The sequence below is a fragment of the Rhipicephalus microplus genome, chromosome 8 (assembly GCF_043290135.1).
Source record: "Rhipicephalus microplus isolate Deutch F79 chromosome 8, USDA_Rmic, whole genome shotgun sequence".
NCBI classification, from domain to species: domain Eukaryota; kingdom Metazoa; phylum Arthropoda; class Arachnida; order Ixodida; family Ixodidae; genus Rhipicephalus; species Rhipicephalus microplus.
Window position 1 is genome coordinate 108,996,423 of NC_134707.1, and position 26,853 is coordinate 109,023,275.

Sequence of the window (26,853 nt, forward strand, 5' to 3'; positions counted from 1 at the left end):
TATATATATATATATATATATATATATATATATAAAGCAGGAAGAAAACATAGAGTCAATGAAAACAAAAGAACCTTGCACTCATACTGGCCTGCGCGGGTACACAATTTTCGTCCCGCGTTTTAAGAACCACTCCACCCATTACCACTTCATTACCTGTTTCAGGCATTGTGAAACCTTCAGGTGCCTAGATTGTTTTATTCTAGGCAAGGAAGTTATGCCTGCTATCGTTGCGACAGAACATGTTTATTTCGGCTAGTTTCGAATGAGGACTCTCGGTGCATAATAGAAACTTTTGGGCTCTCCTCTCGAAGTGGGGAAGGTCATATTTTGTGTGTATCTTGTTATCTAAAGTGTTTATACTACAATTCACAAGCATTATTGTTTTCACAAGAGATATTGACAAGGGAATCGTTCTTCTTAATGGTTTCTGTTTAGAAAACTTCGTGAAAATGTTATACCATACAGGCTTGTTTTTCGCTGGAGCTTGTTTCACTGTCTTAACGCCGGAAGGCTTGCCCACTACGCAATACTGTTTCAAAAAAAGAAAAAGAAGGAACATAATCACAGAGATGGACCATACAGGAATAGGAAATCTACCCCAGCAGGAATGATATAAAATGTCTGGTTGCGCGCGCTGTGCACTATACAGTTTCAATCCTTAACCACACCTATTAAACTGCTCCCATCGAGAACCACGTATAACGACAGGTGGGCGCACAGACAGTTACCCCGGTGTTCTGTTACGCAAGGCGTCTCTCGCTCATTTGCAATTAGCTTTGACGCCCCGTCGTTTTATTAGCACGCCCCTCCATTCACTCCCTCGTTTACCCCTCACCATAGCCACTGTACGTAATATTCAGAGCATACTACACCTACGCAATCGCGCAGCTAGCGCGCGTATCGTGTTATCCGCAGCATTCCTTGCCGTTGGCTCCCGCTTGTTTACAATTCACTCGGCATCAAAGCCTGGAGCAGGTGTACGCAGCTACTATACGGCTGGCTTGTGCCTCCACGGTAGAGCGCCACTTCCGGTGCGACTAAAGGGAAAACGGGCGCACCGTGGCTGACGCCTAATGACAGTGGCGAGGGAAGTGCTCGTGAGCGCTGTTACTGGGAATCGGCGCTACGCATGCAATCTCTGTTGTTGTTCGCGCTCCCCTAATCGGTCACATGCGGTAGGAATACTTTTCTCCGAAGTCTGAAGACTCGCACATTCGATGTGTGATAACGCTCGAATGATGTTCGCATACGCGCTCAATTCATAGCGGTCTGCGGATAAATCGTGGATATTAGATTATTTTGCCAGGGCATTAATGATAGCACTTGGCTGCGCCATGAAAGACAAAACCTGTATGACGGGCGTGTGAGTATCATTTGGGTTTTCTAAATTGGCGATATTATTGTACACGCGGAATGTTTTCTTGTCCGATTTAATTCATTACGTTAAACAAAACCTTCTTGTCTGTTTGGCTTGAGAAAGAGCTATCAAGGTCGCCGTGATGGCAACAGGTGGCGCTCGTTTAAATGCACATACAAACCCTATAGTGGACGGAGGGATGGCCGCCACCGTATACCTGAGCGGTAGAGCATCGGACGCGTTATTCTGAGGTCACAGGTTTGGATCCTGCCGGTGGCAAGTTATCTTTTTGTCCACTTCTCTCTCTTCACATTTACATCACAATTACTTTCAATATTATCTCCTAACTTTCCCTGGCATTATTGTAGGTTAGTTCTCATTACTATTGTTTGTAACAAAAGAGGAAAAAACGAGTCCTTATATTTACACGTTTCCTTCTTCCTGGCATTGCGGCTCCGAGCCATACGGGCCCAGCTGCTTTATGAATTCGAACCACAATTCGTAGGTTAGAATGACAGAGTTCAGCTCGTGACAAACCCGGGAATAGCAGGCATATGATTAGTAAATTAGGTTGTTAAGGACATCGTAAATAAAATCAAGAAGAAGAAGTGGTCGTGGGCAGTGCACGTAGCGCGAAGGCAAGATAACCGCTCGTCGATAAAATCACAGACTGGATTCTAAGAAATGGCAAGTGGGTGAAGGGAAGACAGAAAGTGAGGTGGGCTGATTAGGTTAGGAAGTTTGCCGGTATATAATGGCAGCAGCAATCATAGGACCGAGTTGACTAGCGGGACATGTGAGAAGACTTTCTCATGCAGTGCGTGTTAGTCAGGCTGATGATAATAATGATTAGTTAATTAGCCAATGCAAATCGGCAGGGCTCGGCAGCTTTTATGAGTATATTCCTACTCAGAAGGAAAAGCAATATGAAAGAGGAATTGTAACTTTCTTTGTTGCAGTGAAAGTGGAGGTAAATGCAGACTCTGGCACACCATCTATACGCCTTTATTGATCTTTTATCACTCGTTCTAGCGTGACATGCCTCCCTTGATTATACAATTGCGAAAAATAGTTCAGAAGTATGCTTGTTCTCTGAGTACAGTTTTTGGTACTCTAAACGGCAGCACCCGCATTTAGAACGATTGTGGTGTATCGATACAATTCCAAGGATTCATTTTTCTTTTAAACCTTACCATGCTTTCCAGAGAGTCGTCGACCATTGCCTTCGAACGCACGCTTGACACGGCAGTTTAGACTACTTTTAACTGTGAAGCTGTTCTTCGTCAAGATTTCCGGGATTCGTGGTGATTTGGGTCTCGATGATGATGATGACGATGATGATCTATCGGTGTAGGTGACATCCACTTTGTGGGATTGGCCAAGAAACAGATAACTAGAAGGGATCACATATTAGGTGTATACATAGTGTACCTAGCTACAGAGCAGAGACCTGGAGGCTTACAAAGAGGGTTCATCTTAAATTGAGCACAATGCAGCAAGCAATGGAAAGGAAAATAGAAATGGTAAGGTAGAAATGGTAAGTGGTAGAAATAGAAATGTTAAGGTGTAACCTTAAGAGACAAGAAGAGAGCAGAGTGGATCAGGGAACAAACTGGGGTTAAGGATATCATAGCTGAAATCAAGAAGAAGAAATGGACTTCGGCCGGGCATGTAGCGTGCAGACAGGATAACCGCTGGTGATTAAGGGTAACTAACTGGATCCCCAGAGAAGGCAAGTGATTTTGGGGGAGACAGAAAGTTATGTGAGCAGATGAAATTGAGAAGTTTGTGGGTATAAAATGGCAGCAGCAAGCACAGGACCGAGTTGACTGGCGGAACATGGGAGAGGCCTTTCTCCTGCAGTGGATGATGATGATGCTGCTGATGATGATGATGGGAATGATGATGATGATAGTGCACTTTAAAAAAGTTTAAAAGAAATAATTTTACTAATATAAAGATTTGCGATAAAAACCGTCCTGATTCATTTGAAAATCTTTCTGCAGTGCAACTGATATTTTGTTGACAACGACCTAATCAGGAGGCTCCCAAAGCGAGAACATTAAAAATAATAAAATGGAATCTAATTCCATATGAAGCCGCTTTGAGAATATTTTTCCGCAGTAAAATGAAGTGGCTACATGATAGAAAACAATTCGTGGTATCGCTGGTAGGTATCATAAGCGGGCGTTTGTCTCAGAAATCGGTGTGGCCAATCATAAGTCCACCATTAGGAGACTGCAGGACTGGGAGTGTTTGTACAATATTGTAATGAGCGCACATCAGTGTAATCGAAAGGCAAGAATGAAACAACGGACACTGAGCCCTCGTGTGTCCATTTTAAGAATGACTGTGTGACAAAAGTTGAGAATATCTAACTGCACGTGGCTTCGTTTAAAACCATTGACCCCGTATCTCCGCGCTGCGCTGCAAAGGACGTCGAAAGCCGACGGTCTTCCGTCTGAAGGCACTGCGTAAAATATGGCGCCATCTGGCAGAAGTGTGAAGAAACGAACGTTTTTTTACTACCCTTGTCACTGGTGTGCGGCAGCACCCGGTGGTGGTTGTAAAACATTTGTTTTAGATAAAGCTCCAGAATTTTTTAATCGAAGCGCAGGAAACATGTACTGTTTCGTTCATAGCGTAGCATTGTCAGTGCCATGTAATAAACACTTCGGTCTGTAGAATTACGTATCTATGTACAGTTTGATCGATTGATTGATTTTAGAAATCCAAATATGCACTGCCTAACACATACGTATTGGTGTTGCGCCTCTAAAATGCGTAATATTTCCTTTTTGAATGCCGATGTTCACAATTATGAACGCAGCCACCAGATCAAGATAGTATAGGTCTTCGAGCACAGCTCGGCCTAAATATTTGCCGGGTGGCTGAATTACCGGACAGACAAGTACGGACAGACATACCAAAACTATTGCGTACAAGTATCCCAATAACGGTTATCGTCATTGGAAAAGAAGGAGACAATAGTCAGCCCAAAAAGTCACTTCACCTCATCATAGTCACCATAATTACAAAAGGTGGTGGCTATGCACGACCTCAAACCTTGACAAACAGCGTTTAATAAGGAAAGGTGATACAACGTGACGGAAAGCCTTGCAAAACAGAAACTTCATAGCCTGTTAAAGGAAAGGAGTCTGCTAGGCCGAGCTGGTTGATTTTTTTTTCTTTTACATGATGATGCATCGTCAACGTAGACAAGTTCCGGTTCTTACTTCCTTCAGCACACGTTATGGAGCCGGAAGCGAGGCCGTATATATGCGTTGACAGCGAAAACAGAAGCAGGATGGCCCTCGCTGGTTTTTGTTTTAACGCAGATTTGCATATTTCGCCTCGCCTCATGCTGTCCCAGATGCGTGCTCGCACGGGTAACGTAACTGCGTATATTACTCAGTGCTTCGACCTCGCGTCAGTGTGTCTGTTGTTCACCTGATGTACGAGCTTTCCGCACGCAGGCCGCGTTCTGTCAGCAATATTTTCACCGGGAGTGCGCATTGGTTGGCGTCAATAAAGTACTTTGCATATGGGACAGAATAATACGCCAACAGAAATAAAGAAATTATATAAAGAATTAAACGTATACCCTAATTTACTAGAGTTGCTCTGTAGGGCACCAGGCATGACCAAATAAAAGAAAGCATTGAATAGGTTCTAAAAAAGACTTCGTGGCTGGAATAATAAAAACACCTGACAAAATGCGCACAGTCTGTCGTACAGCCATAATACCAAAGAAAAAATGGCAGCATATCCACGGAGTGAATGACGGAGAGTGGGGCGAATCATTCGTCCGTCCATTCGTTCTTGCTTCCGTCCGTCCATCCGCCCATCCCTGCGTGCGTCTGTTCTTGCGTCCGTCCCTGCGTTCGTCCATGCATCCGCCCCTGCGTCCGTTCGTGCGTCCATTCATGCATCTGTGTGTCCGTTCGTCCATATATTCAACACTTCAACTAGCACCACCTCGCATCTTTTCATCATATATTCCCCATATAGAAGCACCGCCATCCAGCGGACATTCCAAGGACTATACGAGAGGTGGCACACGCACAAATTCTTACAGCTTGCGCTTCGGGTCTACTTCCCACCTTTAACCACCTCGAGTTCATGGTATATACTAGTTCACTGTATTCATGATACTGCGGCTCAACGCTCGCTAAACCTTTCTAAAACTAAGGAGGTTACACCCAGCGAGTATATCGTAGCAACCCTTTCTTGTCAGATAGTGCTCAATGTACAAGCCAATGGCTGTTAATGGGGATCGCAGCATGCGCGTTAACTAAAAGCCGAATGCTCCTGTCTTTCATTCCCCCTTAGCAGCCATTGGCATGTACAGTGAGCACTATCTTTTATTGTTCAACAACGCATACTTAACAAAGACGGTATTACTTAACAAAGACGGTACTATAGCAGACTGCAACAAGCGCTTAAGTACGGAAAGCGCTCCAAATATGGCCTGCCCTAGTACGCAATAATATTGCCTCAAAGGACCTTGCCTGGAGAGTCAGTGTGAAAGTGCACTGATATTGCCTGTGTTTCATTTCATCGTTACGGCTGTATATTACACTGTGTTATGTGTTAATTCGTTCAAAAAGCTTATCTGGCTTTGGCACACCTGGCCACAGTAATTTAGCGTAATAGGGGCATTCATAAAGTATAATATTGTTGTATCTCTTTAGTTTGCGTTAATTGGCTTACTTTGAAGGTGTTATTTTGAGCCATTTTGGTCCTCTTCGAATACTATGTGGTTGTACACCAGTAACGTCTAATTGCCAGCATATCGTGACAGTGCAATACTCTGCAGTATCTTGAGTACCAGATGTTCCTTATTTATTGACAGCTGGGAGCAGCTGTGATTCACACATGTTACATATTAGGCACCTTTATTCCTTCCTAGCGTTATGTAACAGAAACATACAGTGCAATTGCACCAAGATGAATGTCTGGCTTGGCAGGCTCAATTGCTCAGCTTTGAAGCGTAGACGTCGCGGCACAAACAGTGCAATTAAATGTGGTAAATGCCCGAGCATATTGATAATGCTTCTCCATAGCCATCCTTCGTTGATTCGATTTTATAGACTTCGCGAAGTGCAAAAGGCTGCATTCTTGTTTACTGCGTAGATTTTGTTGACAAAAGCAGACAACGTTTGCTTTTGGATAAAAAGTCTAGCGTATAGCCCAATCAATTATTCAACAAGAGCCTATCATGCTTGAGCGATCTATTCTTATCTGCTTGCATAAAAAATTATGGTTCCAGCTTCATGAAGTGCGTTAGAATCGCCACCACTGACGATGCGTCGAGCGTAACAAAAACACAAAGAAGCGAATACTGGTTGCATTTCATGTGAAATCATTCGGTGACAAACTATAGTCAGTAGCGAAAAACAAACATCCTTCTTATACGCCGCTGACAATGCACCTGTTGGTAATCCATCAGATCACGTGACGCTTAGGCGTTATATATTCGTATGTGGGGTGCTCGTAAGAACAAGTACAACCGGGAAGGAAAAAACAGATTTTCCCCGAAATTTTTTTTTTGGCGTAGTCGCTACAACATTAATTGTGCACGGAATATGAAAACAGTATATATTTCATTGTTTTGCGTGCAGTAGTCAAAGTTAGACTGCTTTGAACACCTAACATCGGACAATGACGACCAAGTGTGTTGAATTGACAGCAGTCTTTTTTTTTTTTTTAGAAGAGATGACGCTTGTTTGCACTACAGTGTCTTGAAGGGCTTTGACTTCTGTGGCAGTGTTGCAACAGAGTGTGACAGGCCGAGAGTAGAAACTGTTGAATTATGGGTCAGCATGTGACAGCCTTCATTGTTTGATCGATTGATTGATTGATTGATTGATCGATCGATTGATCGATCGATTGATTGATTGATTGATTGATTGATTGATTGATTGATTGATTGATTGATTTAAATGCTGTGTTTAACGTCCCAAAACCACCACATGATTATGAGAGATGCCGTAGTGGAGGGCTCCGGAAATTTCGACCACCTGGGGTTCTTTAACGTCCACCCAAATCTGAGCACACGGGTCTACAACATTTCCGCCTCCATCGGAAATGCAGCCGCTGCAGCCGGACATTGATTCCGCGACCTGCGGGTCGGCAGCCGAGAACCTAAGCCACTAGACCACCGCTGCGGGGCCCTGTGACAGCCTTGCAGACTGCCATATTTTCAAATGAGCACCGCAATCTCCAGCTTCGGAGCAAGACTCGCGGGACTCGTTTTTGGAGCATGTATGTGCAAGAGCGTATGTATATGCGCATCAAATGAAAGAACAATAAAAGATTTTCCTAATCCGCAAGCACGCTTCTCTGTTATGCATATTCGCCCTACAAATGACGGTGCTTCAAGTGGGAACGAAGTCCTGATTGGCCGGGTTGGGGCCCGTGTATTATTCGTGTCTGTAACAACAAAGCCGAGTCAACATTCTCCACGTCATGGCGCTACCAAACTGTGCTCGAATATATTGCTCTAAGAGGCTAGCTGCCATCAGTAGGACAAGCTGCATAGCAAGGAAGCTAGCTTAACTATTATGAAATTGCTTTATTAAGGTGAACATAGGCCAGGTTTGGTGTCACGTGTGGAAACGCTGCTGAAATTATTGTATGTTATTATTATTATTATTATTATTATTATTATTATTATTATTATTATTATTATTATTATTATTATTATTATTATTATTATTATTATTATTATTATTATTATTATTATTATTATTATTATTAATCTTTCTCTGAATACCTCAGAAACTAAATTCAGCGGAGGTCCCCCTGCAATTTTGTGCTTTCGGACCTCCTCCTGTATATCTACTTCGTACGATGTTCCCTTTTCTGAACTAATAACTGAAATAAACTTGAGACTTGAAAACAGCCATCTTGTCATTTACATGTTTTGTCAACACCATGTGATCACGTAAAGTAAATGAATTCAGTCATCTAGGTGTTTCTTTTTTTTTTCATAGCATGCTAATTTTCACTGCTCACTCTAAACGCACCGACATGCGTAGTACAATGCGAATGGCGCTCTGAAGCGTTCACAATTTCTTTTTTTTTTCGTAACAAGACGCTGTTTATTGCATACCTAAAAACTGCGGAAATTAACGCATTTCAGCTATAGTTGGGCTGTGACCTACGAATCTACTCAAGCTGCTGAAAGTGAAGTTTAGGCTGGAGGTAATTTGAGAACGAAATTACTAATATACTCAAAATGTTTAATGTGTTCACTTCGGTGCAGCCTCGTTGCTTTTTGTATTGTACAAGATTATTACTTGTTGCCTGAACATGCTGTTTCAATTTATAATTTAAAGGGGAGTCAGTAGGTACTTCCTATAGTATTTTTCTTAATGCAAAACTTTCTGTGTTTTGCACTTACCACAAATTCCTTTTTTTCCTCCATGTTTTTGCAGATGTCCTAACCCGACCGCACCGGTGAAGAGAGACTACGCCTTCAGACGGTGCAGTATGAATCCTCAAGATTGTGCACGCTATGGCGTCCATAGGCCGTCATTCACGCAGGTGAGATTCAATACCTTGCCGTTTCATCATCATGAGCAATGGTTGTCCCTCTATAGACCTTCATCAAATGAGTATGGCTGTCGTCTGCTTTTTTCACTTCACGGAAAAACACCGCACGTAAGATAAGGCATGCCGTACACAGTGACACGTTACGACGCTACATTTGCTTAATGAAACAAGCTGATATCACTATAGCTGCTGCATCAGTCTTCTCGCGTCGACTGGCATTCCGGGTATCGCTGATTTCGGCTGCTTCCTAGTGCGCGACTTTGTTTACTAGACTACTATTTTGTTATCATATTTCATTTTGTATAGCTTCCCTGAGCCCTGAAGCAAGAAAACACAACAACAAAACAACAACAAAAACGTTGACGTATATACTAAATGCAAGTACACCACTTTCGAATGCTCTCGTCCCGATATTTGACCTCTCATGTTCCAGCAAATACTGAATAAATCACTGAATGACTACGAAATCTCTATTTAGTTGTATAAACGCTACTCCACGGCAAAATGAATAAGGCCGTTATATATATCCAGTCATACCTCGGCAAGCACAATGTCCGTTTCGCCAGCGTTATATCATTATTATTATAATTATTAACCGAGGACCTTGGCAACATCGGAATGAGGGCCCGATTGTGGTCATTTTTCTGACAAATACAATTTGCGTGGCAGCCTCTTGCGAAGCACTTGCGTGTGACATTCGATTTGAGCCGTGTGAACAGTTACACGCTGCCAGACTTGCGTTACAAGCATAGCGTCGGTCTATTTCCGCGCTTCAGGTTGCCCTTTGGCGGCGAATTGCTCGTGTAATGAGCGCCGCAGCGGTCGCTAATTACATGAGGTCGAATCGCATAAGGAGGTATATCGCAAACGCGCGACAGCGCAATTACGTCACTGGAATGTCATGAATAATGCAGCGATTCGACGGCCTTTGCTACGCAACTGGTTGTCATTAGTGATGTCATGGACTGGCTTCTGCAGCTGCGTTCGACGCGTGTCGATCGTATTTCGTAAAATGGGCGGTGTTTCTATGGTGCCTTTACTCAGTCAATCGTTTCGTCTTGTGATTACACGTGTTGTTTCGTATATTCATCCGAAAGAGAGACCGTTCAGCCTCTGTTATTAGTACAGAAAGGGAAAGGAGGTGGGGTAATGTCAAATGTGTTTAAGCATTCTTGGCAGCCGAGCACTGTTTATTTCAACCTCTGGTCGCACTTTCTTCGATCCAAGTCTAACACAGGGGCAGTGAGCAGGAATCAGGGGAAAGAAAACTCTGTAGGTGACCCTCAGCCTCGACTTGGGGGTCTGGCAGGGGCGATTGGGCTTCGGCGTTCGTCGGGCCAGGTTCATTCCTGGGGTTATTTTTGTGTTTCGTGGCACAGTCGAAGCGCCGCTGAGAGAAAGCACGTCATATAGAGAGATTTTGGAAGAGTAAAAAAAAAAGAAAAACGTCATTTAGTGTTCGTGCCACTAACAATGCTGAGTTAATGATAAAGATGCAGCACTAGTAATCATAACGCTCTATCTTCAAATACGAACCATTATGTCACGTGTTCGACCACTCCTCTGAATGCGTCACGAGAAGAGCAAAAAAAAAAACGTCTAGATCAGGACGATGTAGAGAGAGAGGACAGTGGTTTGGTTATTAAGCTGTGTTTGAGGGTGATCAAAGCTTTATCAGGCCTTTCTTTGCATTCACGCCGACTCAAAGGTGACTATGTGTAGTGATAACCTGAAAAAAAAAGATATTTCGAAGAAAAACACACTTACGGCAATCATATTGGCCTAAAACTTTCATTCGCCTCCCATGTCTATTCACCGGCAGTTATAGAAAATACTAGAAAAAATAGGAGGGCTACATCGCTTACAATAAGAATTTTCAACAGTTCTCTCTACGTACGTCTGTTATGAGCAGTTAAAACTTTAGCGCATGGCATTTACCTACCTTTAGCGCTCCCTCTTATGATGCATCCCTGGCGATAGTTCGAGTGAATAAGCTGTGGGAAATGCACTTGTTATTGAGGTCCGCTATGCTTCGTCATGGTCCTTAGCTGGAAGACGATGCACCAAGTTACTGTGCCTTAGTTGCTACATACCTATACAAGCACGGTTTTCTTTTGTTCGGTCAGGCCCGTACACAACTGCCACCTTTCGATGAACAAATTTGGGGGCATTAGGCAAACGCCACACTAGAACTTTATTCATCGCCAAAGCTTTGAAACGCAGCTTCGAATTAAGTTAGCAACCGTTTCATTCCTGCATTCTAATCATATAGAAGCTGGGCAAACACCAACCCAAACAAAGATGACGATGTTTATAATATTCGTGACGCCTAAGGCAAGGTCCACCCGCCGTAGTGGAGCAGCAGTCAAGGTGTACGGCTGCTGACCAAAGGTCACGAGTTCGATGCCCGCTACGGTGGGCGCATTTCGATGAAGGCTAAATAGTGGACGCCCGCGTGTTGTGTGATGTCAGCGCACTTTAACCAGATGGTCGAAATTTCCGAAGCCCTCCACTATGGCGCATCTCCTAATGATAGCGTGGCGCCCGTCTTCTACTTGTCCCTTTATCGCCGTTATGATCTCTCGCTATGAAAATCGTCGTGCCATGCCACATAGCACAAGCCGGCACGCTTTAAGTGTTTTTGGCACGTAAAACCCCAGATAATATTATTAGGACAAGATCTGTAGCTACGAATTTTTTTTTCTCGGTGAGGGAGGGGGTCCATCACTTACTGAAAGCCTTGTCTACTATTCTTGAAGAACTATTATTTGCATTATCCATTTTTCGCAAAATATACCCTCCCTCCACCTAAATTTCAGGGAGAAAAGCAAAACACTAACCCACTCGCGTATCCCACGATCTTCTCGCCTTAGCTACGAGCCCGTCTAGAGCAATCATAATGGGAGCACACGTGAGTTCATTCTTCGTAGCGCATCAGGTTCCGTCCAATGTACGCGTACTTGTCCCAATTGGCCCGTTTAAATCTCTTCAATTCTCACGGACGAGAGGCGGGCTCCTTTGTTACGTTGCAGCGTCACCGTCTCGAAGCATCATTCAGCGAAGGTGTCTCCAAAGTATTCGCAAGCAAAACGTTGAATGTACGAGCATACATCTCAAAGCAAACACTTAAGGCGTAACTCTTTCAACTGCCACAAAGCGGAAGCGACGCGGGAGTCCGCATGAAAGGACGGACAACTTCCGAAGCGGCTCGAGTCTTTGCACTGTCGTTGCGAATATGGTGCAATTAACCCCTTAGCCCAAATCTGCGCCTTCACCTCGGGGCACGAGAACAAAATAAAGGAGGCCCTCGCGTGTGATGTGATTCGTATACACTCGTCAAAACGCGAGCTCCTTACTTCTCTATGCGTTCGCTACAGACATTGTGTACAGGCGTGTCGTGCCTCTGTGTGTGTGCGTGCGCGAATGAGTGGCCGTTCGCTCCGGTGTCTCTCGTAGGTGCGCGCCCAAAAACACGGGAGGTCCGCGGAGGGCAGGAAGCGCACGTTTCGCTTTCGATGCGTAATTTCGCGAAATTGGGTTGGGCGGTTTGCAGCCGCTCGGCTATCTCATCGGCCTGTCGGCGGAAGTTTATTACTCACTGAATGGAGCGGAAGTGCTTTGAAAGTCACGTTGTCTTTTGAACGGAAGAAAACGCGCGTAAACGTGGTCGATGCTTCAGCTACTAAGCACGCTACGAGACTTGACTGCCTTTTCTTTTGTCTTGAAGCTCCCTTGTTATTAGTTTTGGCTCCGGTGTAGCCACTTCGCCGTTCCATTACTTGTCATCGACTTACGTTCGCATTAAACGTAATATTGAAATTGAGATGAAAAGCATGCGGGGGGAATGCTGTGGAAATGCAAAGAATAATAGAGTAAATTGTGTAAATTGGCTTTCAGGAAACAGAAATCTTCTGCCCGATACTATGCAGACCTACTGATTGACGTCACTCACACACTCATTCAAACTACAGTGGGACAAATGTAGTATTTACTGGCTACCTCATTGCTTCAATTTATGAATGCCTTGTAAAAGGAATTTCCTCAACGCGAATTGCGCCAAAGTTGATGCACTACGCAGTATTTGGCTTGCACGGCCTGAAATAGTTGTTCTAGGTTTCATACGCCGATTTGCTCAGCCAGTACCTCTTACGCCATGTGCGATAATGTGAGTCTTTCCTATTATGTATGTGAACAAATGAGAAAACGACACACGGTTAAGGGGTGACTATGGCGTTTTTGTTAAAAGAAAAACGGCTTCTGCTTCACACAGCAGTTTTCTTTCTGTCTCACCATGTTTGATAAGTCAGAAGTGGCGCTTACAATCAAGCGCATAGGTCGCGTTCAGAATCTTCATGACCATAATGAATTACCATGAGCTCTGGTAAAACGAGCCTAATTGCCGGCCAATACGCATGGACTTCCTTGAGTTGCAAATGATAAAATGCCATAGCTTTAGAGAACTCCTTTTGGGTAAAAATTGCCGAAACTCGAGATGTATTAGAGCATTACTTACGATGAATTACTTACTGCGCATCAGCTGAGCATGGCGGAAGGTTTATAAACGGGACGTCTTGCTGACTTGCGTGCTGTGAAGTATCGGTGAGAAATAACATTTAACTTACTGTGTAGCCATTATCGTTAAATAGAGGGAAAATCTTCGATAGGGTCAAGAGAAATGTCGATGTATGAAAATACTTGCATGTGTGGTTATGAGGTAGTCATCTATTCTACCTGTCTGCCTCCGTGTGAAAAAAAAAATGTGCACCTTATGTTCCGTAAAGAGGTGCTGCCACTCTGTGACTGTTAACCGCCGAAGACCACCGTTCATCACCAGCTTACCCCCTCTGCCGAACTGGCCGAACACGGTTTCGATGCAGACGCGGAGCTAATCTTACTGGTCATTAGCCTGGTCCGCATATGCATTCCCTGCCAATGAACACAGTCATCATTCCTCGCGCCATGCACTGAGCTAGCCAAGCCCTGTGGAGACGGTCGTGATTGTTCTCATTCGATGCCAGTAGCCTGGCCCCGTATGCAGAAACGCAAACGCAAAACGTGCGTTGTGGGCTGTTACCAGCAGGTGAGACCCTAATTATCATCATGCCCTCCTTCATTATACACGTTACAGCATTCCCTTCCTATATGCACAGTCCTAGTTTGGGGTCACGGTGAATATAAAAAGACCGAGCTTACTTTCAGTAGGGTAATCTGGCCATGGATAGATTGAGCAATTTGTGAAATTTCTAGATAGGTGTTGGAGCCGGAAAGATTAATTCGCAGCGCTTGGACTTGCCAAGCTGTTAAGATCAGTGCTTATGCTCTATACGTTGCTTAGGTCGGGAACTTTGTTAAGAATCGTTGAAACAATTTCATTTACTTACGTAGGAGCATTTAAATGGGCTCCGAAATCAGTGAGGTTCGCACTTTAAAAGCCCTTTCTGAACGAACATACTACTGAAATTCGTATGGCGTGTCGCAAGCACTACCTTTTTTTTTCTTTTCGCATCAGTTGGGAACTTCGTAAAAGGGGTCGTTTTACTCCATATTGTGTTCACAGACTTTCCACGTATGCGTATCTCTTTAGAGAGTCACGTGACCTCCCTTTGGATGTCTTTATACTCTCATCGAAGAGTCGTGGCTCCCAAAAGGGCGATGACGTCTATCTTTAAAGAGATGTTGTGGCAAATAATCACTCACCGAGAAAGCAGTACGTACTATTTTTTCACTGGCAATGTTCAGATATCTTCCTGCTTTGCACTCTTATATTAATCGCTAAAAGTTGTTGGTCACATTATTTCAACATGTTGCTCACCTGCAGGGCCAATACAACCATTCATCCAACTTGATGAAGTTGACTGAAACTTAACGATAAGTTCGTTTATTTTTGTTTCCTTTGTGCACTCGCAGACCGGCTTCAACGACACGTACCTCCAACTGCCCAAACACAAGACGGCACCTGGCGACGTTCTGAAGCGCATCGGCAAGTCCCAATGCAACACCCGTCACCTGAAGCATTCGGCGCTGAGGCTGCTGCCCGTGTTCGGGTGGCTGCGGACGTACCGCGTCAAGGAATACCTGCTCGCCGATGTGGTCACCGGATTCACCGTCGCCATGTTTCAAGTCCCACAGAGTGAGTGGCAGTCGCAGCAGGTTTGCGGACCGTTGCTATTTCGACACATCACTTATAGTGATATGGTAATGGAAAATTTGGGCTGTATGTGGGGACGTCCCAAGAAGTATCATGTTTATACCAATAAATGTAGCAACAGCACTGCAACAAATATCAGCAATCAGTGAACCTCTGTGGGACATTACAAACGCGTTCAGGTAAAGGAAGCTTTAGTTTCGAGGTGATACTTTTACCCAATATTCTATGTGCCCCGAACGGCCACAATAAATAAACCATTCAGAATATAACCACACTTTAGAGGCAATGACAGAATTAAAAACAGCTTCGTAATCTTCCTAGCTATGGAAACTTGACAATGTTGTTAGGATAGAGACGTTTCGTCGACACAACATTTGGCATAACGATTTGTTTGAAAGAAATTCATATAAATGCTGCCCCTGGTGTGTTTATAAGAAACTACAATTAAATCCAAATAACACACGTACTTCTATATAGCTCGATGCTTAAGGTGGTGAAGAGCAGTTGAACACTGAGTGTCACCACTTACTCATATACACTCTCTGTATGCTCGTTTCTGTGTTGTACTATAAATTGTACGTGACGTTGAAGAAAAGCTCCGCGCTAACAATGAACTTGTCACCTGTCACCTGTCAAGCATAGCAGAATCTAGCAGAGCCTCAGATGAAATTTGGAACTTGCATGTTCATTGAAACCTGTTGGGGCGGCACATGTCGCACGTGCGGCGTGCGGTCAATATTCCGGACCGTTCATTGAACCATTTAGTATATATGACTGCCTTGAGGTCTCGTCTCGATAGGTGTGCCCCCAGCTGTCGCAATTGAAAAGGGAAAAAATGAACTGACGTTTTGAAAACGGCTTATACTTATCCTCCGGAACACAGTGCTCTGCTGTGCGACCTATGCTATATTTGCAAGCAATGGATATCGTACGAGTGCCGTCAATGACAACGTGTGATCGCCATTTTAAGTTTTGCTTTGCGATCCATCTCTTCACGCTGGGCTGCATACATACGAACAAAAAAAATGAAAGTGTAGCTAAAAGGCTCCAGTTGTTCATGACCTTTCGTAATGCCAGCCTTGTTTTCGACACGTGTTCGGAAGCTATTCGCCGAACTATTTCGTTTCTCTAATGGGGGTCAAGCGGGTGAACGAAGTACGGGGTTGACGGCGGGCAACTAATGTGCTCAGTTGTTTTGTTCCCATCAGGATGCAGTTGATGGCACGTGCGTGCACTAGCGTGGAAAAGTACGATTGCCGACTTTCAAGCAAATAATCGAAGTGTTCTTCACGTGAGCGTCAACGTTAGGACAAAGTTGATGAGCTCGACTACATGATTGTCCATAATTGCATACAGCCTCATACTGCGTTAAGAAGAACTATGTTATAGAGCTTAGCAGGGGTCGTCGTTCCTAAATAGGTGGCCTTTGCGCTGAACGTGGTATCAATTTTAGCTTCCCGATAACGTGCGATGTTTTCGCACAACCTCGATGTGAGATGTAACAGCGTCAAAACTAACATGATTTCGTATTTCCCAGATGTGTCAGTTGGCAATAGTGTCCAAGATAGCATTGCAAGCAACCGATGGAAAGCAAAGCGCCATATTTGTTACAGTGATTATGTTACAGATGTGGCAACCGCCAAGCAGATGTTAGCTTTCGCACCCCTATGTGAAAACAAAAAAAAAGCTGAAATGTACACAAATCAGTGCTTGTGTTTCGCCAACCCCAAGCTGTCAGGGGCACAGGGTGCAAATGGCTCTTCATAACAATGCTGGTATAAAACATGATTCATTACGCAATCTTCACGCAGCACAAAGTATGATACAGGTCATACAAAGTGAGTTTTAACAAAATGAATGCACACAAAGTTTCCTCTGCAGTTACAGGTGACCACTAGCTTTGATGCTGGAAATTTTCAGTAATTGAATGACACTAAATTAAATACTCAGTTTAGCCTATACTGGCAAAAAATTATAGTGATATATATACACACAGTTCTGTATGGTTTGACTGTATCAGTAATGTTTCGCTTCATTTCGGATTAAAAAGCAGTGTGACTACTATTACGTTCTTTCATGTATTTTTAAACAAGCAGGTGTGTACACTCATTACATTCTTTCTGTACCGAGATTATTATTCGCGCTTGCAGAAGGGCCAACTTGCTGGGAAATTCGGATTCGCTAATGAACGCCGGCTTTTATTGCTCAATCAATTCGAAACAGTTGCCTGGGCCACTTAAAAGCACCAAGTTATTTTTTATCTCATTGATAAATTTGCCATTTTTCATTAATTATGAACTGCAAATTGTTTGTTCCTCAATTTCGCAATGCGTACGCAAAACTGGATTATGTCTTATAACTAACGTCTTTTCGTACTGCTGTTCACTGCAGGTTTGGGTTACACTCTTCTCGCGTCTGTGCCTCCTGTTTTCGCCCTGTACAATGCAATGTTCCCTATGATGATATACATCATACTGGGCACTGTCAGGCAAGCATCTGTTGGTGAGTAAAGAATGTCGCCTTTCACTAGTTCACCGCCTTTACCTGATCACCTCTGACTGATTCCCAACAAACTTTCTGCTTCAATGGTTTTCATTAGGGCATGTTCAGTGATGTGTAAGCGTTATCAGGTCATTGTACAATCTTGCAGCTAATACGATGCCCCTTCCAGCTTCGTTCTGCACTTGAAGTTATGCAATCAGCATGTAATAAAACATATATAGTTAATGTTTATGACACGAGAACCTTTAAGCAGGTAAGCTTCAATGTAATGCTTTCTAAAGGACGTACAATATGAAACCTTAAGATAACCACGTGCTGTGGAAGCAGGGAAAGCAGCTGGATAAAGGTCCATTCAACTAACGCAGCCATTACCAGTTTTAAAGTCTTTAGCTTGTCAGCTGGCAACAAGACCATGACAGAAATGACTCAGCCACACGCTCAGTGTAACTTTAAAGTAAACCATGCAAACATATACAAACTAGTTTTCCTGAACTGTACTGGATGACAACGTTCAACGCTAACATAACCGCGCACAGAACGACATCCTTAGTTGGCTGGGTGCAGTGGTGGCATGCGTGCAACCTCTCCATGCTCCCGTGCAGGCGCGGACGCCATCATGTCCATGATGACGGGAGGCATCGTTCGAGAACTCATCTCTGGTGACACCGGCGGTCATCACCCCATGGTCGGCACACACAATGGCACGCACGCCGGGCAGTACACCGTGACGCAAGTAACTTCTGCGCTATGCTTCACCATAGGCATTATACAGGTGAGTCAAGGCGCTCGTTGAAAGCCAGCGGCGGTGAAGTTTCGCTTTGACCCATAATTGGTTTTAAAGTAGCAGCAAACTGCTATTTAAGCTCTACATAAAAGGATTGTCTGGCAACCTTCGATTTTCCTAGTTGTGTAGTGAAAGAAGGAAAACTTTTTTTTTTTTGCCTGGTTATGAATCGTCGCACGATAACAGTAGAGCTAAATTACAGCCTATAGGCACGTGACTTAGTTTTTGGTCACTAGCAGAAATCGCGCTAGTTCTACCACGTCACCTCGAAGATTTTGCAGAGCTGCGGGTGGTCGCCTGTAGTCCATAGTAGGTAATTATAAGAAAAGACTTATTACGTTTTACAGTAAATACGTGACATCTGGGAATGGTAACTATTGGTTTTCTTTCACCTTCGATAGCAGTAGTCTTTATGTTTTGCTAGGTTGTCTCACGCGTGCTTTCGAGCGCCAAATAATATCTGCTAGGGTCCGTTATCCTATTTTAATATCATTCGAAGCGGCACCTATTTATGACGATAGTTATAGCGCGAGAACAGAGTGACGACGCAGAAACAAGAAGGCCAAGAATAACACGAGCGCGCGTGTCCTTAGTGTCCTTCTTGTCTCTGCGTCGCCGTTCTGTTCTCACGCTATAACTATCGTCATGTCATAACCAAGTTGCCACACTTCTAAGGCACTTTTTTACGCTGCCTTAAAGTATTGTTGCAGCTTGTATTTAATTACGAAAAAAATAAACTGCTGTAGCTGTTCGTTTTTCGCTTTGCAGACGTTTTACTTGAATTCGACAATATGGCGTTTTTATTTGCAGTTAGCATTCGGCTTTCTAAGCCTCGGCACGTTGAACGTCTTCCTCTCGGAACAAATGGTTAACGGCTTCGCAACCGGCGTCGCCGTCCAGGTGGTCATCAGCCAGCTGGGCTCCATCTTCGGAAACCACGTGCCGCACATGAGCGGAATGTTCACCATATACAAGGTGAGCGCATCTGAGATCCGTATACGGATCAACCTCGACCCTATACAGTGGGTCCACTGCCAGGATTGATCGGAACCAAAGCAGATGAACGATCCTTTTAGTATAACGATGTTGTCTTAATTGGTACAGTTTGACCAAAGGATCAATTACTACTCCAAACAGAGTGATACATATCAGAAGACACCAAAGCAAACGCACTTCAATCAAATATCTGAGATGGTTGACGTTTAGACTATTTTATTTTCATTTGTGCCATTTATTTCTAGACTACTTTTGGCCATTCTGCACACCAGTGCTATAGCTGTCGCTCTCAAGAATGAATGGAAAATAATGAACTACCGTGTATATATGGAGATTGGTCTAGTTACTTCAGACTGCTTGACTTATGCACTCGTGATCTCACTACAAAAACTCAACAAGTGGGCCTCGTTATGCCATTGCTCCATCTTTGAGAAGGGCCTGACAATAACCCCAGCCCTGAAAAAGAGCATATGAAGTTGCAAAGACAGACTGGCAAAATACTCATTGTTTTGCTTGAAGCTTTCTTCGCGGAAAAAAAAGAAAATGTGGCTTGCACGAAGCAGCCATTCATATTAAAAGCATATAAGCTATTATTCTGAATACTGTTCTTCTTCCACATTGAGATGCCATTTTCGTGACCCGTATGTACTACACGCACATGGACGTTCGTAATCGTTCTTTCTTTCTCTCGTTTCCAGACGTTGTACGCCTTTTTTGAGCACATCCACGAGGTGGCGTGGCAGACGACTGTCGTGGCCTTCGTCGCCATCATTGTCATCATGGTGGTCAAGCTATTCCTCGATCCCCCCGTCATCCGCAGGCTCGGAATCCCGCTACCCATCGAACTCACCGTTGTAAGTTCCGCTATTCTTTAGATCGAAATGGCTAACGCTTTAGGCTGCTTCGGCACAACTTTTGATTCGATGAAGCCGAATTGCGAACGCATAACAGGTATATTCTGTTAAGTGTTCGCAATTATGCCCGCAGCAGTTGCTTTCACAATTCGCAGTTGTGTGTATGTATGCATAAACAGAAGCTTAGGAGATGGTGGAAATCCAGCAATCAGATCATATGCATTTGTGTTCGCGTAAGATAGGCGTGTCGCGTGAGAATACTTACTTTTATTGGGCCTTGATGCATGTATTCTAAAAAAAGCATATGTCATGCGTTGGTATTCGTTCTTTTTTCTTGTTTTTTTTTTGTTTGCACGTAGTACGTTTTCCAAGATTCTTTTTCAAAGCCATCTGACTTGTCAACGTGTTTCTGTGTGTCGTGCACTGTTAGCGGACCTCAATCAACCAATCAACCTAATTAGTTAGGATCTGTGAAACATCTTCACAAATTCAGAATATCATTTGCCATTGCTATGAACACTTTCGTGACCGCGCCCATCCCCATCGATAGTATGTTTTAGATGTTTACAACTTGAATATTTGCCCTGTTCCGAACGCTTTTGAACCACTTGTGTTATCTAACGTCTAAAAAAAAGTATATTAGCAGTTTCGCTGTTGTGTTTATTTTTTTCACCGTGTGGTGATTTTAAAGCACATTTTCATGCGCGCGAATGACCGTGCCAAGTTTCAACCATGGCGTCAACGTCGCGTGTGACCGCTTCATGAAAACGGCAATTTCGGGAGATTATCGTGCATCTGGGCTGGAATATTCAAATGACGACAACAGCACAGGCTCGGAAGACGACATCGGCACTTTTAATTTCAGCTTGAGACGACGAGAGTTCGTCAAACCACCCCGGAACATCGGCGGTCGTCCCCTGGGTAGTTAAGCTTTCTGCTCGGGCCGCGTTTTTGCCGGCGCGCGTCGGTGTAAGTCGATCCGATGTGTTCTGAAGGTTAGGGCTCTTATCTGCAAAACGTCCACTTCCTTCGGTCGGGACCACTTGCCGGCGGCAGTGCAGAGAGTGCAGTTTCGTGCGCGGGGGCTGCCGGAAGTGAACCTTGGAGTCGCGTTACGTATAGCGCCGCGCGGCGTTTCTTGAGCGCTGTCGACTTTTCGTTTTTTACTGTTCAAGTTATTGAAGAGCTATGCAAAAGGACTAATAAATATGCTTGGAGGCATATTTTTCAGAAGCTGACGTGCAGCGAGAGAGACGGTTCTTGGAAGTCCCGCGGTCCATCCCGCTCCTACACAAAACGCTCCTCAGGGCTAACGCCACCAGCAAAAAAAAAAAAAAAAAAAAACAGGAACTGCAAATTATGCTATGAACAAAAAAAAAGTTGAACAGTAAGCAAGTGTTTTCTGTGAAACACGCGTAGCAAACTTGTCTTTTACCGCATTGCAAAACTGCTTCGCACGGTGGCATAAAAAACACACGTGTAATGTTATTTTATGTACACAAGAACTTTGGTATTTACAACGCTTATATTTACAGGAGAATTGTGTGTGTTCCTTGCGCTTAAAATTTATATTTCCATTTCTTTTTATGCTTACCCTGTTTAAAGCAGTGTGGATGGTGCTATGAAATTTCTTTGTTCATGTTTAGAATGTTTTTCGTTTGATGATTTTGGTACTATTGTTAATAAATCAGTGGTTTCAAACTGACTGTGTTTGAAATGTAACTCTGATCTGTAAAATTTGACACTGTAAACATTAACATCAGTAACTGTGAGTGCCAAAAAATGATAAGGTTTTCTGGACTACCCAAGTACGGTCAAATTTCTCGTGCTCACGAAAGTGTTATACAGGCAAGGTCATTAGGCGTTGGAAGGTAGCTAAGACTCCATTATATGCTTCCAATAGAGTATAAATGACATCATTAAGTAAGCACAAGTCGCTGACACATTCACTATGATTTTCTGTGCTAGACGCATTTAATTTCATTACATTACCTTTAAAGGCCTACAGGGGCATTACATGAGGAGTGGGTTTACATATCTGTTCATTACACATTGTTAGAAATAACGTCTGTCAATACCGACTTCGTGGAAGCTTGTGGGCGCACTTTGGACGCCATAGTTTGCTTATTTTCACAATGAAACCGTTTCCCTGATTTTATGATCCAAAACACATCAGTACCACGGCAAGCTGTAGCTGCGAGCTCCGGAAAAACTTCCACAAATTTTGATTTTGTAGCCTGCACCCGAATCGAAGTACATAAGCCTCAAGCAGTTCGACTTTCATGAAAAATGCGACGCGCCTTTCTCCTATATGTGTATTTATCTGCGCCATGAAAAGCTTAAAAGGAAGGAGTGTTTTCATGGCGAGGTGAACATCTGCTCCGGGTCAAACATGTCGTTATTTTCCGCACACGTGCTCTCTGGCTGCCGCATAGGTCGCGTTCTTCCTGCATGTGTGTCTGTTTGTTTGGATTCCGCGAAGATCAGAGGGGTCAGGAACAATTCGTTTCAAGGTGAAATTTACTGTAAAAAATACGCGATGTGTATCCGCACAAAGCGTCGATTATCAGTGCAGGAATTGCGCCCGTGCCGTCTGTCTGGACGGAATTCGCAATGTCACGTTGCGTTACCGTCAGATGGCGCCGCTAACTGTCAGCTTTCAAGGGCACTGGAATTATTTACCGACATACCTGAGTGCCGTCGAAATACGTGGATGTGTACAGTTGCGGCGTTTGTGTTATAACAAATCGTTGTATGTATAACACCGCTGTAAAGAATGACCGTCATATTTTCTGGTCGCTTTTCAAGCACTCCAGAAATAAACAAAATAAATTGACTTTTATGGCGTGATATTATAAGCACAGAGGGTGAGTTGCTAGCGCTCTAGAGCATAGTCGTCTGAAGGACTTTCTCTCCCACTTTTCATACCGCAGGTGGTACTATTCACTGTCGGCTCCCACTTCCTGAATCTCCGAGAAAACTACGGCGTTGAAGTCGTTGGAACTATACCTGAAAAGTAAGCTGTTCTACAAGTCATTTCCGTCACGGAAGCATTATATATGAGCGCTTCTACCGTGCAATATAACTTTTGTCTCCGCGCAAAGCGGAGAGTATATCTCAGTCATTTCTCGCATGTGGAAGTACATACAACGTAGGAGTGCAATCTATCATCGCTGTAAATATGTTTCATTAATATCATGCATTCCTTGAAATATCAAACAAATCACCACTGTTTATGTAACTTCATGAATTTAACAGCATTCGGATTTATTAGACTAAATCCACACTGTACTCTAGATAATTAATCTTCAGTCATTGGGAGCTGATCTTTAGCATTGATTAAAAGTTTTACAAATTTTTATAACAGATACCGTGCCTAATTCACTTAACAAAACAAAACCAGATTTGTGAACTCTGAGGTTTCACAGTAAAGCTAGATGAAAAAAAAAACCACAAACATTACAGGAAGCCTTATATCTGGTTTAGCGAACACCGCATTGCTCTTCGTTTTACAGCTGGATCTTATCGACCCTAGTCAAGTGTTGCGATTGTAATATGTCCGTTTTATTTGTGCCCTGCCGTGGTGGTCAGGTGGCTAAGATACTCGGCTGCTGACCCGCAGGTCACAAGATCGAATCCCGGCTGTGGCGGCTGCATTTTCGATGGAGGCGAAAATGCTGTAGGCCCGTATGCTCAGATTTGGGTGGACGTTAAAAAACCCCAGGTGGTGGAAATTTCCGGAGCCTTTCACTACGGCGTCTTTCATAATAATATGATGGTTTTGGGGCGTTTAACACTTATCAATGAATCAATCAATAATTTTATCTGTGAACAGAAAGCACTGTTTTCGTTTCAACATCACTCGAAACTAGGGCACTTTACACATAGCAACAGAAAACTAACGAACCTGTGGTTTTTTACATGTTGATACCGCACGCCACTATTGGGGTGAGAAGGAGCAGGATGCTACTTCGCGATTGAGACAGCACTCGCACTTCTCCTCCCTCCTTCCTTCTGACAAAAGCTGCACGAGTGTTGACATAGTAACCGCTCAAACGTGGCGTTTTGCTCGGTATATGTTTGTGGTTGTTGAAAATCAGTGACTGGCGCCTTGCAGGTTGCCCGAGCCCACTCTTCCGAGCTTCAATACGCACCTCATCGCGAGCATCCTACCCGAGTCGTTCGCCTTGGCCATCGTCAGTTTCGCCATCACTCTGTCGCTGGGAAGGATCTTCGGCCAGAAGCACGGCTATTCCGTCGACGCTAATCAGGTTAGTGGCGACATTCTTTGACAACACATGGAAATCTTGTGTGTGCTGTGCTGGTTTATATTTGGGAGGCGGCAACGCAACCAAAAAGCAAAAGACGAGGAAAAACTAAAATCACGATGATGAGGGAGATAGCCTCACACGTGACGAAGCTACGTGAGACCGATTAAAAGCGCGAGTGTTGTACTACCATCCCAATATATGCCGTCTTGTATCGTTAGCGTGGAACATTAGCACCAAGGTTATTTACACCGTTCCGCCAACGCCTATTCTGTGTGTTCACTAGATTGGGCATCACAAAATATAGGTGATCGCTACAGTTCTCATCGCTGGCAAAGCAATGCACGTCTCAGTTCCTTCTTTACAAATATACAAACGTATCTTTTTTCCACCTTCATTCTCTTTATGATAAACATAGTGAATATACACGCACACAGACTCAGCTAAGAGGTTGTGCTAAGCTGCGCAAAGCATAAATATAACATAATAACTCAGGTAAGCTGAAGAAGTGAGACAAAATTTGCTTCAACTTCAGAGATTACTCGCACGTACTATTTAACATTCTCGTTACCACATGCGCCGATATATTTTATGTGTTTCTTTACAGGCTTGCATAGAGTCGACCATCTAATTATCAGCGACGTCTGGAACATATTAATACATAGCATTGTATGGTTTGCTTTCCCATCCCTGTAACAGTCCGCGAGGACTAACAGTATTGTAAATAAAATAAAATAAAATAAAATATTGTTTATTTTCTCCTCCTTCAAACAGGAGTTCCTCGCCCTCGGAGCAAGTCATGTGTTCTCGTCGTTCTTCTCCTGCTTCCCAATCGCCGCATCGGTGCCTCGCAGTGCTGTGCAAGAGGGCGCTGGTGGCAAGACTCAGGTAAGCTTAACCTGTCTCGGCATATCTTGCCTAGTGTAGCACCAGTGTCAAACGGTCAGTTAACGTCGATCAAAAGTTATCCGCGTTGAATTCTTGATCATGATTGGCTTCTTCTCGCAAGATGGAAGCCAGTTGGTGTAGAGCAATAGGTGACCGGTAAAATGGACAATCGCAGGGAACTGTGGGATACGACGGCTTCTGGTTGGACGCACCACGCGGGTCAGCAGCGGCACGCACGCATTTTTGTACGGCTCCGCTGAAATAAAAAAAAAAATTCCTCTCCGTGCAATGTCAGTGCTTTAGAAGTTGGTTTCTTTTTGTTTTTGCTAACCGTGACTGTGACGATGATAAGCTAGGAAAGCCATGGACGACAAGGAAACTTTTTTATCGCACTAAAATTATCTGCAATGCTTTTATGCTGCTCGGGGATACTGTCAGTTTGGCTATCAGATCAGTCGATGCAGAAGACAGTTCTCATTGTAGGATATGTTGCTGCAGATAAACAATCACCATTTTATAGATCTCAGGGGATGGGGATGACTGTAGCAGTGTGCTCAGAGTTCATTTCGGGATCGCTGCTTCGGCCGACATTGTCAGTCGGTCGGCATAAAGCGCAGCACTTATTGAGTGCGTTGAGATATCTTTTTTTTTCTAGCGTTCAGCGCGCTATAAAATGTATTTCTTAGTCGAAGTCAGATGCTTATTTAAACGGTGATCTTGATTAAGCTGCGTGGCACGGCAGCACATAAACAGTACAGTCAGACGTAGACGGCGCCGAATAATCGAAACCCTGCCCTTTTTTAACGCACCTGTTCCTTTGGGTGCCGTCCTGGCACACAGTTTGACCAAGATAACGCAAATGGACTCGTCCAGCGCTTCGTGTAAACTTACTCTTGAGAGAATATTTTGCGTTTTTTGTCATATATATGAGAGGCTGGCGCTCATCTCGTATGACAAGTCGATTTCACCCGCGCGTTCCCATAATATGTTTGCTGGGCGCTTGCGCGACGATTTATTTCTCAATATATTATTCGCAGCAAATTCATGCGTAAGCTTTTTTTTTAGTGTGGAATACACACGTATCTTTGATAAAATGGTTTTCGAACACTGTGGCTTCAACGTTCCGTATTCAAAAGCTACCTGTCGCTGTGGCTCGCTTCACAGCCGTGGTCTACCTCATTTTCTTTCTTCGTTCCATGAGAATCGATACACGCCGTTTGCCTTTCACGCTCGAGTTGGAGCAGCCAACGGCTGGACAACTGCCCATGGTTTATTAGGAAGAGTATAAACGGGTGACCGCGCGCGCGAATCCCGAATATCGTGAGGCTTGCGATGGAGCGGTTCGCCGATCGCCTACTCTTCTCGAACCGGAAGCCGGTAGCAGACGACGCATCCCACAATCCCTCGCAATTTTGCTGGTCACCTATTCTATCAGAATCGGGCCTAATTGCGATCAGCAGTGCACCATGTGTCTCTGATGTAAAATTGTCACG

The 26,853-nt window shown here is 43.9% G+C and overlaps 1 protein-coding gene across 9 annotated transcripts in view; it reads left to right on the top strand.

Annotated features, from left to right (window-relative positions):
- LOC119163914 (prestin) overlaps positions 1–26,853 on the top strand; it is a 280,268-nt gene that overhangs the window by 241,504 nt on the left and 11,911 nt on the right. For 8 of the 9 annotated variants that reach the window (XM_037415982.2, XM_075872469.1, XM_075872470.1 and 5 more), the window contains 9 exons: positions 8,803–8,911; positions 14,828–15,050; positions 17,460–17,570; positions 18,173–18,342; positions 19,165–19,329; positions 20,049–20,204; positions 23,138–23,220; positions 24,322–24,475; positions 25,247–25,360. In XM_037415982.2, the coding sequence (XP_037271879.1) occupies positions 8,858–8,911; positions 14,828–15,050; positions 17,460–17,570; positions 18,173–18,342; positions 19,165–19,329; positions 20,049–20,204; positions 23,138–23,220; positions 24,322–24,475; positions 25,247–25,360 (1,230 nt within the window). In that variant the 5' untranslated portion in view covers positions 8,803–8,857. Of the gene's footprint in view, positions 1–1,340; positions 1,367–8,802; positions 8,912–14,827; positions 15,051–17,459; positions 17,571–18,172; positions 18,343–19,164; positions 19,330–20,048; positions 20,205–23,137; positions 23,221–24,321; positions 24,476–25,246; positions 25,361–26,853 lie in introns of those variants that run through there. The other variant, XM_075872468.1, reaches the window with a different exon arrangement.